This window comes from Toxorhynchites rutilus, chromosome 3 (genome assembly GCF_029784135.1).
Source record: "Toxorhynchites rutilus septentrionalis strain SRP chromosome 3, ASM2978413v1, whole genome shotgun sequence".
NCBI lineage: Eukaryota > Metazoa > Arthropoda > Insecta > Diptera > Culicidae > Toxorhynchites > Toxorhynchites rutilus.
Genome location: NC_073746.1, coordinates 78,744,527 through 78,760,597, shown reverse-complemented (window position 1 = coordinate 78,760,597; position 16,071 = coordinate 78,744,527). Strand labels below are relative to the sequence as shown.

The 16,071-nt window shown below is 39.6% G+C and overlaps 1 protein-coding gene across 4 annotated transcripts in view; it reads left to right on the top strand.

Annotated features, from left to right (window-relative positions):
• The window catches only part of LOC129774911 (neural-cadherin-like), a 1,140,595-nt gene that overhangs the window by 857,058 nt on the left and 267,466 nt on the right, over positions 1-16,071 (top strand). For all 4 annotated transcript variants that reach the window (XM_055778980.1, XM_055778981.1, XM_055778978.1 and 1 more), the window contains one exon: positions 7,206-7,349. In XM_055778980.1, the coding sequence (XP_055634955.1) occupies positions 7,206-7,349 (144 nt within the window). The remainder of the gene's footprint in view (positions 1-7,205; positions 7,350-16,071) is intronic.

Below are 16,071 nucleotides of genomic sequence, written 5' to 3'. Positions count from 1 at the left end.
TCTATTTTGAAAAAATACTACACCTACAGAAAATTTGGTTTCGTTATTATTGATTGTATTTGTTTTTTATAGTTTTCATGGTCTCGGGACCAAAGGCGCTATATTTTTTTATATGTTTTCTGGAAAGCTTTTTCACATAACATATCTCGAAGCCAGGGAGGCGTTTTTTTCGTTTTTGAGTCATGATTTTTCAAAGTTAACCGATGGTCCGAAAAATCATTTTTTCCCATTTTTTCTACTACAAAAAATCATAACTTTTAATCTACTGAACCGATCCAGATGATCAACATATCAAATTAACCCTTTGCGGTCGTATTAAATTTGGGCATGGGTGTCGTACTGGTGGGAATTATTTTCCATTGAAAAACAGTAATACATGCAAGGTTATGAAAAATAAATATTTTTTTTATTTTTTTGTGAACTATATATGTACATGTATTAACTTAACAATGAGTTTCAATGTGATGTTTTTATATAAAAATTATGTTTTATAATTCGTCTTCGTGTGGAATCATTCGAAACAGTCTCCAAGAGTAAATCATATGAAATATATTCAATACAACAATACACAATTATCCGTTGAATATGAGACACTTTCGCCATTGATGCAATAAATGTGTAATTAATGCCAGCAAGGTGTATCCGAAGAGATCAGCGCTTTTCACTTTTACCAAATATTATTTTACATAAGATTATTCAGATCACATAAGACACTTATGCAAACAAAATTTTTCTTCTTTTTAAAAACAACTACTTCAACATAATTTAAACCAGTATTTATTCAAATAATGATTTCTGCGTTTCCGAAATGATTAGAACTTTTCACTTTAGATAAACAATGATTTTGTCGCTTGAGACACTTATGCGATTATTCAAATAAAATCAGACATTAATGCAAACAGTAGTTCTGATACTTATAAACATGTAACACTCCCAAGTGTTACAATGACTAAATCCTGCTGTTATGATTTTTGTCCCACATTCATATGCATCTAAAGCACTGTGCGCAAGTATGGAAAAATTCATTCACTCATTTCTCCACACCTGATTATAAATCACACTTGTATCTGCTTGGAATAATCATGGAGAAGAGAATGCAGCAAACAATCGTGATATTGCACGATGATTTTTTTTTCACTATCCGACCATCTACAATCGGAACTGAGAGTGAACGTAACAAAACAAAGAATGGAAAACAACATTCGATGCATGAATGCTCCTTTGGAAGGATCGCTCGAAACAAAATAACGATTGATTCAAAATAGGCTCAATCTGCGTTCATGTATTATTTTATTTTCCCTTCTATTCTCTTCCTTGTTAGCATTCAAGCCTTGTATCTCCATCAGCATTATATATCAGCCATTCCATGCCAAAACGATATAACGGTTTTCGGATTTTCGTGGAAGTTTGGTTCTTTATCACAAAATATCAGATCCGTATTTTTTTAATTTTTTCATAAGGGTGTCCATTTCAATTTAGGGTGGTCCGAAAAATCTAATTTTTCCCCTTTTTTAGAAAAATGACTTTTTTCAAAAATTCATATCTTTTGAACTACTAAATCGATTCGGATGATTGACATATCAAATTAAAGCCAGCTAGCCGGTCTTTTTTGAAAAATATGCTACAGCTGCAAAAATAATGAATTGTATCTTCGTATGATTATTGATTATATTTGGTTTTTCTAGTTTTCATGGTCTCGGGATCAAGGGCGCTGTATTTTTTTATATTTTTTCTTAATTTCACATAATATATTCAAAAATCAGAGATGTGTTCTTTTTCGTTTTTGAATTACGATTTCTCAAAGCTAATCGATAGTAAAATAAATCAGTTTCCTCCTTTTTTGCAAAAATGACGTTTTCAAAAAATCATAACTTTTGAACTACTGAACCGATTCAGATAATCGACATATTAAATTAAATTCAATGAGCTAGTTCTCTTTGAAAAAATATCACGTTTGTAGAAAAATGAAATTCTATTCACACAGAGGAATATCGAACGAGGACTAAAAACATGTTAATTTAAAAAATCATAACTCCAAAACGAAAAAGAATATATCTCTGATTTTTGGATGTTTTGTAAAAAATATTAAAAAATATAGCGCCCTTGGTCCCAAAACCATGTAAACTATAAAAAAAAACAGGTTCAATCAATAATCACGAACACAAATCCATTTTTTTTGCAAGTGTCATTGCAGCACCCCTTTACAAATAGATTTAATGAGATAATCTCACCAGAATATAGGGAAGAATCCAATAAGGATTCTCAAATAAGAATGTCAGAATCTGAAACGTCTAAAACTGAAACGTGCATTTTATCAAATATTTTACATAAAATAATAACTAGGAATTTCCTATGGAAGGCAGTATTAAATATTCCTATATTACGTACTGTTTTCTTCAACGTATTTCAATAGACAACGGAAATTGTCTCAAAAGAAATAAAATAGAATGGGAATTGACTAATAACGGAACAAATAGATCATTGTATATGATTTCAATCGTTTATTTTATCTGAGCATCAATTCAGGTAATACATTATAAATATATAGTAATGTTTTAGGTAACTAAGCTAAAGATTTATATTAGCTTGCAATCCGATGTCATTGCTCAACATTTCAGCAACTTTAGGAAGTAGATCTGAGTTGAGTTTCAACACAAGCAAATTTTCCACTGAATTTTCACTTAATCGCGTTCGATGGTCTGTGAGGATTAGTTTTAGGCCACTAAAAGCCCTCTCAACAGATATCTGAGTAGAAGGGGCTGCTAAAACTACCATCGCTAAACGGTACAGTATCGGTGAAGTTATTTTCTGCGATTCCCAATACTTAAGTAAATCGAATTGAGCATTTGGATCAGCATGTATTGTGGACTGAATTATTGGTACTTTCTCCCGTATTTCCAGTTCTTTGATTTGAGAAAGTATTGATTGGTCGATAGAGTGTGATAGTCCCATCGGAATATTCTCTTCTTCAAAAAATGACGAGATATATATATCCAAATCGTCCTGCGGCTCACTAGCTGCAGTCTGCTCTGTTCTTATACCTTCGATGTCATTGAGTCGATGATGCAAGTTGAGGAGAAATGTCTGTGAAATTAGGAAGCTAATACATTTTAACTTTTTTCTTATCAAATAATCGTTATTCATCAAATGACGAAAACAATTCTTACCTGAACTTTCGCTTTGTCCTCCGTAGATATACGCCTTGCACCCAAGAAATTATATCTAGGGTCTAAGTACATGCATGCTTTGAACTGCAATGTACTAACCAGTTTTTGAGCTCGTGTTTTGAAAGTCTCTAACAATTGTACGGCGAGCTCGTTGGCTTTTAATTTATCCAGGTTTGCTTGGCACTGTAGCCAATACGTGTAAAATTCAGACAATGCACAATGTACTTTTTGCAGTTTAAGCGTAAGTATGAAAGCAGGTTCAAAGGCTTCACAAAACTTCTCGATGAATGGCCAGTGTTGAGTAAGATCTACAAAATGAAAATGGTATACAAAATGAAAATATTTGGAAATAATACGATTTCACCTGTTTCGGGAAAACTTGTCTTCAACAAATTGAAAAATTTCCGTTGTTTAAGTAGGGATGCCACCATTAGATACTTTCCATTCCATCTTGTATCATTGGCGATAGGAGGTAGATGAGCATCGTGAGTTTTGAAACATTTATGATATTTACGGTTTCGCAGCTTTACAACTATGCCTTGGATCTTCGCGATACGTTCTTTGTATGGACGTATGACATCCCACACAGCCAATTGAGCCGTGTGCGCCGCACATCGCGTACTATCAAGTATTCCCTCGAATTCAGAGTCGTCGTTTTCTTCGCCTGGTGCAACAAATCGTGTCTCTTCTCGGTTTTTATCAAAAAAATCGTTTGCAGGTAATGCACTATTGGATGGAGTACATACTGATACTTAGATACAGCTTCGTTGTCGTCGTCGTCATCCGTGTCATTACAAGTATCATCAGCATGCTCGAAAATGTCACAAGCTTCTTCATTAGCAAGGAGCAAATTAATTGGTGGGCAGTTATTTAAATTAGGTTTCTCTAACATTTTCTTCAACAATCCAACTGTCGCCACCATATTGCTACCATTATCGTGGGCGACAGAATAAATTTGGTTCAATTTAACACCATATTGGTTGAGCACATACTCTAATGTTTCTGTTAGATTTTCCTTCGTCTGTCGAAAATGCATTTCCTTTAGGGCTGAAAAAAATTAATTGCAAAGAAAAATAAGTTGAAATAGTTGAGAAAAAATGCTTTCAAAATTTGATGAAGTGTCTACAGACGGTTTAAACTCACCAAGATTTCGAAATAACATTTCACCATTGTGATAGTACTGCGCATTAATACCAAATATTTGGCGATTTTTACGTGAAGCGCTGTCAATTTTGAGGCTTATTAATTTTGTTTCCATTTCTTTCTTAACAAAAATATGCATCAGAATAGCAGCTTTATCAACCAAGTCTGAGATTGTCTTCCTGTTAATGTGAAGACCTGCAGCTACGTACTGTGACTCAAGAAGAGTTTTGTATGAACCTTTTTCAAAAAAATTATATGACATATGACTTTCAGTTAACAGTTGCATGGTTCCCAATATCAGTTTGCCTTTGTCTGTTTCCACTAATAGTTTTTTAGGTTTTTTGTTGACTGTCGATGAATCAGAATCAACAGCTTCAAACGATAGCAACCCCAACCTATCATAAACACTTGGATGTTTGTTTTTAATATGCCGCTTGAAGTTCCCATAATTCAACACTTTTTGCTCATAAATGCATTTGTTATCGGCAATGCAAATGAATTTACCTTCCCGCACACCAATAACTTGGGTTAATACTGTCTTTTGCGTTGGCTTAGATCGTTTCATACTATAAACAAAAACATTTCATTACAATAGTGAACAGGAAACAACTTGATTTCAATTACCTGCCGGTATTTTACTGCCGCGATCGATGCTCCGCTGATTGCTATTTGAGTGAAAAACAAACGATTTTGCATGTACGATAATTAAATGTAAACTGTATCACAGAGACACTGGCTGGCTCAAGCAAAAGTTTCCAATCTGATTCTCTCACCATCTAACGTCACTCCGAGAGGCAAATGAGAGAATGCAAAATTCCCTGAGAATAGATGAGCGGAATCGAGACAGTATTTTTCCGTTGAATTCGTGAATGAGCTTTGCGAAGATGATAGGTTATTATTTTCTGTCTCAAATAAAGTGAGGCATAAACGGAGAATAGAAGGGTGAGTTTTATCTGTGAGTGAGTGTTGTTGAACGAATTTCGATGCGATTTCGCCCATACCTGACTGTGCGTTGTCTTGTGTGGGTGACTACTTTGTTTGATGCTGTGTACTGTTATCTATTACCTTTAAGAGCACCGTATTGATTCGTGAACAGGTTCACTAGACAACAATCTTCGTTTAGGAAAAACATAAACTGATACTTGGTTGAGTAAAATATAAGATTAGCATGGTTTCTTGCTGTGGTGGCTGAGAGCAGACAGACGACCACAACGAGTTAAAACCAATGAGCTGGTCTTGTTTGAAAAAATATTACACTCTGAATAAAAATGGATTTTGTTTTCGTAATTATTGATTATATTTGTTTTTTATAGTTTACATCGTTTCGGGTCCAAGGGCGCCATATGTTTTTGCATTTTTTTTTCCAGAAAGCTGAGAAAGCTTTTTTCACATAATATATCCGAATACCAGAGAGGTGTTATTTTTCGGCTTTTCAAAGTTATGTTTTCAGTTTTCGTTCAATATTTCTATGCGACTAGACTGGATGTATGTGACTATAATCCAATTATTTGGCAATTGTATTATTTTTCCAAAAAAGGCTAGCTGATAGGCTTTAATTTGATTTGTCGATAATCTGAATCGGTCCAGTAGTTCAAAAGTAATAAATTCAAAAAAAATCATTTTTGGGAAAATAGGGAAAAATATTTTTGGACCATCGGGTTACTTTCAAAAATTATATCTCAAAAACAAAAAATCATAACTCAAAAAGAAAAAAATATTTAAAAAATTGCGCCCTTGCTCCCGGGACCAATAAAAAAAAACTATAAACAACAAATACAATCAATAATGACAAAACCAAAACCAGAAATTTAATGTAATATTTTTCCGAGAATGACTAGCTTTAATTTGATATGTCGACTGTCTAAATCGGTTCAGTAGTTCACAAGTTATGAATTTTGAAAAATATAATTTTTTTTTGGAAAAGGGGGAAAAAGCCAAAACCAGAAATTTAATGTAATATTTTTCCGAGAATGACTAGCTTTAATTTGATATGTCGACTGTCTAAATCGGTTCAGTAGTTCACAAGTTATGAATTTTGAAAAATATAATTTTTTTTTTGGAAAAGGGGGAAAAAGTCGATATTTTGGATCACCCTAAAATGGAAATGGGCACCCAAAAAAAAAAAAATTAAATAAAAAATAATAATTGCGATAAAGAACGAAACTATCACTTTTTCGAAAATCTGAGAACTGCTATATCGGTTTGACTTGGAATGGCTGTATACATACTTATTCTTTACAGTGGTATATATAATGGCTTCATGTTTCTAGTTGCAACCTTCTCGTTTTTTTTGTAGCGCATTGCTTTTTCATCTATTTGTTGAGTGTAATTCGTTCCGTTCTGTTGGAAATAGAATGCTTCGGATGCATTGTGTATCGGTAAAAAAAATGCATGAAGAGAATTTATTCTAAAATTTTTAAACACACCTCCGAAACATCTAAATCAGAAGGGAATGGTAATACCAACTATAATGTTTACTATATTCCATCCATGAAGCTATGAATTGTGAGATATAATTTTCCACCCAGAATTAATCATGTTTAAATTGCATGATACAGCTTTTCGATATTGCTTGCTGTACGAAATCTGAAATTAGTTTCTAATATTTTATAATTAAAAAAATCGCATTCGTTAGGATGTGGAAAAAGTCCATTCTTCCACCGGCCCCGCGTCCCAAAATGCACGAATTGCTATCAACTGATTGCGGTTGCCTATCAGCAAATTGTTCGCTGCAATTATCAGGAAACTCATTACCCGCGCGTGTGGGAGGGGAATAATTATCGGGCAGGTCAATGGGTTCGCTATAATGAGCACATCTCTCCCTCTCCCCCCGGTGTAATTTAATCGAAATTAATAATCACCGTTTGTTTGCTTCTCTCTCCCTTTTCATTGCAGTTACAAAATTCATCAAAACTGGTATCGCCGACAAGAACGACTATCCGCTTTATTTCGAGAAGGTTATCTATGAGGCTGACATCGACGAAAATGTCGAGATTAATCACAACTTTCTCAACGTCACCGCAAAAACACACGCTGAAGGTAAGTTTACCGCCGGTTTTCCATTACGCTTCCGATGACCCTCCGAACAGAGTTTGCGGATCGCAACGCTAAACACTTTAGGATTTCCTACGAATTGAGCCTTACGGCCAACTTTCGACGGGTCTAATTTAATAGTAATTTAAGCAAATTGTTTCAGAACGTACTTGTGTCACGTTTCGAAAGATCCGTTCTTAATTTCGTACCGTTCGACAGCGGACGAAAAAATTAACAAGAAAAGTTTGCATTTTCGCAAGCGTCGGTGCGCTTTGGTGCCCATCCGAAAACGGCGAGGAAAATTAAGCAGATTTCTTAATTTCCACTTCTGGACGATAGAGGCGGATGACGCCGTTAAAAGTCCCAACATTGGTGCCGAACCAGAAATAAGTATTCTCCCTTCCACCAGTACCGATGCTTGCGTCTCGGATGTGTTCGAGCACACTCTTGCAAAAGATGGCCAGTTTTGGATGCTCTTTCTTGGAGCCAACGGGCACGTTCGTACAAATTTACATTAAATAACAGTTTTCTTACACGCTGACCGTCATTTGCTGGGTACGGATTGGGGGCTGGCAGCGAAAACTGTCCAACCGAAGCTAAAATAATCGCTACAGCACTCACGTACAGTGATGACACTGGCCTCGATCCACTTCCTGTGCCCCATGGGTAGATTACTAAAAAAAACCAAATCAAACGAACGGAAACATTTAGACAGTTGTTTGGGTCGATGCGGATAAAAAACGAACCGTAAACGGACGAAACGGGGAGAACATAACTCAACGATATCTCATTTTGGTGAAACACAAATATATTTTCACCATCGCTACACTTTAAATCTTCTATTTAAGACACTCACCCCTCGGATAAGGGAATATTTACTTGCACGGATCCTTGCTCGACCCCCGCAAAAGTAACGATGGGAAAATCAATTAACGGGATTTCGCTGTGAAATGTATAAATTTGGGGATAAAGATGAAACCTATACTTGGGGAAAGTGCACAAGGCATACCGCCAGCTTTGAAGAAGGCTCCGAAAGTCGTTCTTCTTCCGAACAGTGTTGTCTTCATCCTCGAAGCTTTTGGTGGGATTAGCCTGTGTACACCATTCCATTCGAGCCCATCGTTCGCATTTTTGTGCGCGCACCAAAAAGGTCTGGTTTTTTCAGTGACTTCGTCTTTCTTCAATTGGGTTGCTATACTTCCAACGAAAGACACGATTTTATCTCCCAGGGTCAGAAATCATCCCACGTTGGTGGCGAATGCAATGCTCGGCTTCGGTAGCAGTCGTTGACAAGCGTCCAACCTTGGCCAAATTGGAGACGCGGGATCAAACAAAACCACGGCGTGTCAGAGGTGTATAATAAAGTTACCAGGAAATTCGCTACTGTTGATTTTTTCTCGTCGTTCCTGGGATTTTTATCGCAATGAGAGCGAATCACTGCGGTTGAAAAAATCCATTACTTTTGTTATCTGTCATTAACCACTCAAAGTTAGTTGCCTTGGGAGTGTTTAAAATTATTCGTATACTTGGAATGTGTCTCTTGCCAAAATTTACATTTGATTTACTTTTAAAATACAGTTTTCGTTTGGTTGTCAATACACCCAGTCACATTCCACATACTTTCTATTCTAATAGAAAATAAAGCTTTGGGTTGTCCAAATAGATATAATTTTGCTTGTTTTTGTACCAAACCCGAGGCTCCGATTTGGTTAGAAATCGCTTGTTGAATCGATCTCGAGTTTAAATCGAACGAGACCCTATTGAATTTGGCGTGCATTCATAACGTCTTCGAACTGCGCAATCTCTTACGTTTTTTTTTTCTATTTATTTATAGTGAATCTACGTTTTATTGAGATATTAGATCTTCTTCCCACGACTTGGGACCCACGAGTACCATAGGGACTTCGTGTACTTGCAGACATAAAATAGACCCCGCTCGTGGTCCTTAGCTTCCTGTCCACTAACTTCTATCCCTACCTTTCCGTGGTGCCGACTGGGGTACGAGTAACCATACCGAAGATCGGCAGATCAGCCCCGATGGAATCATGGTCGATTGTTGACAGGAATGAGGGAACCTATCAGAGCCACTGTACACCATGAAACAGCGTCTGGTACGCATATCAGGGGCTGCTGATCACTGTATTCGTCCCAGCTCTAAACAGAGCTGTGCACGATTGTCCTCCGGCGAGATTGGGAGTTGGAAGAATACCCGATTTTTTTTGGACTTTTTTTTATCTTTATTTGAGAGGTCTTTAACCTCCTGGGCTGCCGCATTGCCGCAAGGTTTCGTTGAGTTGAAATCATTGCACATAACATTATTACATAGAAGTTGGACTTCAAGTGACACAAAAATTAAACACATATAAAATCATTTTCAAAACATAATTCAACAAAAAAGCTTGCTATTCGCTTGCTGGGCCATATGGCAAGGATGTCCTCGGACCATGGCACCAGGCCAGTGGAGCCGGCACGTGTTCCTTTTCCCCTTCATTGCGGAGAGAAGGAACAAAGATCTTCTTGACTTATCCATTGCTCAGACACTAAATCTTGAAAAATAGTTCGGCATCGTTTAAGTAGCAGAAAAGCGCTGCTACTCTCGTTGAATCGTCGCTCAAGAAATCTCGTATACTACCGCTGATTCCATGGAGATTTCGCAGATCATTATATTTCGGGCAATCACGCAGAAAGTGTTCGACGGAGTTGTGAACTTTGCAGAGTAGATGGAAAGGTCCTCTGTTGAATCCATGTAAGACCGAGGAGTGACCGATCCTCAGTCTGGACATGATTCGTTCTTTCGGAATTATTAAGAGCTTAAAATTTCAACAGCTGGTAAGCAGTCTTCAGAATGCAACGTGGTGCTGATGTGTAACAAGTTTTTTGTACTCAGTTGAGCTCTCACTCCTTGTATACACATGTGCTCTGGCGAATGAGCACGCTCTGAAACACAGATCGAATGTTTTGTTGCCAGCACCATTTTTGAACCGAGTTTTGCGCCGTATTTTACACCGCGCTTAAATCTGGTTTGCTTTTTCTGTTGTGCTATTTTCCTTCACACAAGCGCATACAGTTGGTATGGAGGCGCACTGTTGTTTTTATGCTTTGCTTAGCACGAGCGAAGACCAAGCGGGCGCTAGAATTGTGTGTGTGTGTGTGTGTTTTTTTTTTTTTATAGAGGTGAGGAACGCTCTTCCAGCCTTATCTGGGAAGGGATAACCCAGACGTCGAGTGGGGATCGCACCCACAAAAACCAAGCCCTCTACTCGTAGCCTCATTCCCCCCGGGACCACATCTAGGCGACTACTTCAGGGGGCGGCTGTGCTCATGCACTTCACGAGTTTTCAACGCTAACTAGCGTTGATCCTTCCCTTTTTCTCTATACATCTCATTTACGTTTCCGTTGTACTCCGCCACGCACATCTGCTGCACAGGCTTCCTTTTACCCGTCGAGACGTGTACCGATTAGGAATTGCCCTCCAACTTGACGCGCAACCCGTCACAGTCACCCTCGCGGGGTTTCTCACCTGTCGAGACGTGAACCGATTAGGAAGCGCCCTCCATCTTGACGCGCGCCCCGTCACAGCCACCCTCGCAGGATTTCTCTTCCCAACGGAGCGCCGATTAGGCAGTGCCCTCCAACATAACGCGCACTCCGTCACAGCAACTCTCGTGGGGTACCCGCCGATTTGATGATGCTCTCCTAGGCTCTCGCTCCGCCGAAACGATCCTCGCAATGTTCCTCTCTCCATCCACCAACAGGCATTGCCAGCATTTTCTTGGCCCTGCTCTCCAGATTCCGCTTACCCGTCGAGACGTGTACCGATTAGGAATTGCCCTCCAGCTTGACGCGCAATCCGTCACAGTCACCCTCGCGGGGTTTCTCACCTGTCGAGACGTGAACCGATTAGGAAGCGCCCTCCAACTTGACGCGCGCCCCGTCACAGCCACCCTCGCAGGATTTCTCTTCCCAACGGAGCGCCGATTAGGCAGTGCCCTCCAACATAACGCGCACTCCGTCACAACGACTCTCGTGGGGTACTACACTTTGCAACAGCCCTCGCATTTGTTCCTCTTCTATGGTCAGGGGTTATTACTACGCTGGTCGGCCCTCCACTTCCGCTGTAGCTCGGACATGATGTGTATGATCACACTGTTCACAGCGTTCCAGGTGCCCTCATCGCGACACATTTTCTCTACTATGTTCCCGGCATGAAGGGCAGGCAGCCCCTCGCGTCTTGCGGTGAACCTGGGACACACAAATACCACGTGTTCTGGTATTTCCTCCACATCTTCACACTCCGGACAGAGTGGCGACGTTGCGTGCCCGAACCGGTGCAAATATTGCCTGAAGCAGCCATGTCCAGACAGGAACTGTGTCAGATGAAAATTCACCTCCCCGTGCTTCCTGTTCAGCCAGGTCGATAGTACCGGTATGAGCCCATACGTCCACCTGCCTTTCTCCGCCGTGTCCCATTCCTGCTGCCACTTCAAGAGTGATTCTACTCTCGCTGTTTTCCGGATACCCCTGATTTCCTTTCGTCTGTAGCACTCTCTGTCTTCCGCCAGAGTGATGCCAATAGGGATCATGCCGGCGATAACGCAGACTGCCTCCAACGAGATCGTCCTATACGCGCTCGCAACTCGCATCGCCATGAGCCGAAACGTACGGTCCAGTTTTCTACGATTCCGGTGGGTTTCGAGAGCCGCAGACCAGGCTAGTGCTCCGTACCGCAGTATGGACGAGGATACAGCAGCCAGGAGACGCCTTTTGCTACTGCAAGGTCCTGCGTTATTCGGCTGTGTGTGTGTGTGTGTGTGTGTATGTGTAAAATGAGACGCACACTACACAAGAAGAAGCGATGTTTAGTTCTGAATTCTACGCTGGGTTCATTCGGCGCTCTCATGTGGGCAAGGGCTCCAAAAAATTTATATGGCCAACCAATTTCGCCCCCTTACAAAGTATACCATGGACAAATCCGTGATTAGACAGGTAGATGTTTTCGAACGCCCAGTGCTAGGAACAATAAACGGCAGTGTACAGAAAAACGGAGTATGGAGGAGGAGTATGAACCACGAATTGGTGCAATTCTAAGACGAACTCAGCATCAAGAAAGTCGCCAAGGCTGGACGAGTGGGACGGGTGACGCATGTTGTCGGACAGCAGCCCCGCAGAGACGATGTTCGCCTCAGATCCGATGGGGACAAGAGATGAGAAGCCCGGTGAGCAAGATGATTGGACCGGGACAGAACTTGGCAACAATCGGTGTGGCCTGGAGTTAGCGGACTGCAGATATGACCCGGGTTTATTGTCGAAACAATGTTGTAAATATGATCCTATCTCTTCATGGAATGTAGCACCATTGTAAATAAAGGAAATATCTATAGTCGCTCTGTAGAAGTAACATCGTAAGATCCGTAGGACTTCGTTCTTTGGAAACAATTTTATTTATATTTTTATAAAAGAGCGATAAACTTACGGTGAAAAATTCAAAATCTTCAAAATCTTTCTTTGTACTTATAAATAATAAAATGCGAGTGTAATTTCACGAATCATTTTAATGAACGGCCCATACAGCATGATGTTCTGCTCATTTTTCTCCACCGCTGACTTAAATGGAACGACATAAATTTACGTGTTTCGAAAAGGCCACGTATACATTCATTGCGGAGCATCTCCGCCATAGGATACTATCAGACATGACAAATGGATCCCAAATGAACCAAAAATCTTCCATTTTTGGAGATGATGCTGACAATTTACATACGCCGAGCATAAAGTGTGCCCGCCTTTTACCTGCAGCACCAGTGTACGAAAACGAATCCGCGCAAACATCCGTTTGACGCTGTTCGGAGGAACATGTATCCGCTCAGTACAGCCATCCTGCGCCGAAATGAGGTTAAGCAGTGTAATTAAATCAGCGGGAATGTCTCCCTTTCCCGCGCACTCACACACAATTACACACACTCCGTGCAACGATTTCGGAAGGATTGATGTTGAAATTCTCCACCGTGCAGCACTTTGAAATTATATGATAATGACTTAGGTTTTAGCGCCGAGGACCTTCCAGATACATATTGGGTAACAACTTTTACGCCCCCGCTACTGCCTCTACCCTCCGTTGATGTTTGCGAGGAAAAAAAAGGAAACACCGTACGTTATTACGGTTGACGAAGGATAAAAGGTGGAAACATTCCGCTGACAACATTTGTCGTGGGTTGGTGGGACTTTGGGTGGGGCGGCGCGGAGAAAGAAGTTTGTATGTGCGTATACAGACATTCGTCGAACCTTCCGTAGAGCGCAACGAAACACTCCCGGGCCGGTATCCGGAGGTCGTAAAGCAAAGCGCCGAAACATCGTAAATTACCTTCATAACATTAAATTTTAATACGACAAGCACTTGAGGTTGGGAGCCGTATTTCGCAGGCGGTTACATTTGTGAAAAATGACGATCGAATGGTTCTTTTTTTATGCATAGAAAAATTGAAAGCATCCCCCCGATGAAGATGAGAATAATAAGAAAATATTGCGGCTAATAGCCATTAAAACGTGGGAAAATTAGTCGGGAAGATCCACCCCCTTCAGTGCTCTCTTTGCATAATTTATTACGTAATCCAAGAATATATATTAGGGTACCAAACCGCCGTTCTATTGAGTACTTTAATAGTGTATGGATTTATTCCTCTGATGAGCACATCATTTCCATGCATAGTAATTGTTGTTTTAGAGCCTCTTGCGGGTGGGACTTCTACTCAGATAGAATGAATGGTGAATAAAATCTGAAATAAACGACTCTGGGGTCATATTTACCAAGCAATTAAAACTGAACGACTGTGCATATCGTATCATACAAGAACAGTGAATGGCAACTTTGTTGCCATTCAATTTATTTCACCTAACCGAGCACTCAAATACACCATCCCCTAATTGAGCTTCGGGACAGCAGGGTGCACTATACTCATTACATGCATTTACTTTGCTCGTGAAAATTACAATTTCATTAGTGGCGCTGCCATTCTGAAGGACCATCATCCGCAGCGAGTAAATTCCACCGTCGTTCCTAAGGATATCTGTCAATACCTTGGAGTGGCTTTTCGCGTAATGAAGGCGAATCTTCAGCTCATTGTTTATCAAACGAATATTTTTTTTTTCATGTTCTAATATAAAATTGCTCGGATGCCTTGGCAAATTTTCAGAAACATTCATCCCACCGATTAATGTTGGATTTCCCGCAGCGAAAAAGCGAATTCGGCATAAAATGTTCATCCAAATGCAAGTGGCTTTATTGCTCCAGGGACTTGATCTCTCGTCGGATTCCACCGAAATTATTTTAATCACATGGACGTTGCGTTTCGAGAAGGCTCGATTATTCAATTTCCATCAGTTGCAACATATTTCTTCGAAATATGTTTTCGCATAAAGCAACATTTAACAAATCGAAATGTCACGAGCAGCGCACAACGCATTATCGAACTGAAATGTCATCTATTCATAAATTCAATTATTTATTGATGCGTTCCAAACTTGATTTTCCACTCGCCAAATCCTATCAATATCAGCATAGAAGTCAGTAAATTCATATTCCAAAGTGCACTTTGAATCAATTGCTAAGCACGCAAAGCAAAGCTCTGAATCAAGACTAATTGAATTATTGCAAACTTTATGCCATATCCATCCGTCCGGAGATTGACCATATATTCAGTAGAACTCATGCACCCACCACCCGGTTATCATATCCGACCACGGTCTAACTTTAAACCACTTTTAGTTCTCCACTTTCCGCTCCGAAATACAACTCGTGTAAATTAAATAGAGAAGCTGAAACGCAACCTTTCAAGTAAAGACACTTCCCATCCCCCCTCTGTTGCACGATGGTCATTTTGGTTCCCAGATGAATCTCAAAAAAAAAAAAAAACTTCACAAACTCACCCTGCGCCACTGAATGAGCACAGAAAACTCATCAAAAATGCATTGTTGAAATTAGGTTTTCATCTCCGTGGTGCGCTTCGTGTTGGGAGGTTGGGAGGTTGGGAGGTTGGTCCCGTTGTGAGAGAGGCGTTAATTAGAGAGCAATTGTTACCCGGTCCCGATGGGGCGTGGTTCAAAAGAGTGTTATAATAGGAAACAAAGAGTCCGATTTGGTGTTTGAGTTTGCTGAACGCAATCTTCGCATAGTTGGAAGCAAATTGTCAACGGAACACAGGTGAATTTATTTGGGGAAAAATGTGAAAGCAATGTACGACAAGCATAGTAGATCTAACATTGATCTCAGCCAGAAAAGTTAAACTTTTAATGGAAAACAATGGCACAGCGTGTTGCGCGGTACAATTTTTTTTTTAATATTTAAAAGGGTCTAGCAGGGTAAGGGAGTAAAAATTGCCCCCAAACCACATCAACTGTATAGAAAATATTGTATAGGGTACTAAATAAAACTTTGTGGCAGTAGTACCATATATTTGAGTCCTTATATGGTACACCATAGCATCTATGGTGGAAAATGCACCATTTCGTTTTCGTCACGCCATTCTCAATAGCTTAGAGACAAAAATATAAAAAAAATACTGAAAGAACATCTTACTAAGGTGTATCGATCAATATTTTCAAACAATTTCTTCGTCAAAAAATCAACTATATATTTTCAGGAATTTCTCGAAATTAAAAAAAAAATATTACTTTGAGACCACCTTTTGCTCTAATTTTTATTTAAATGTATTCGTATGTGTTGTTTTTAAC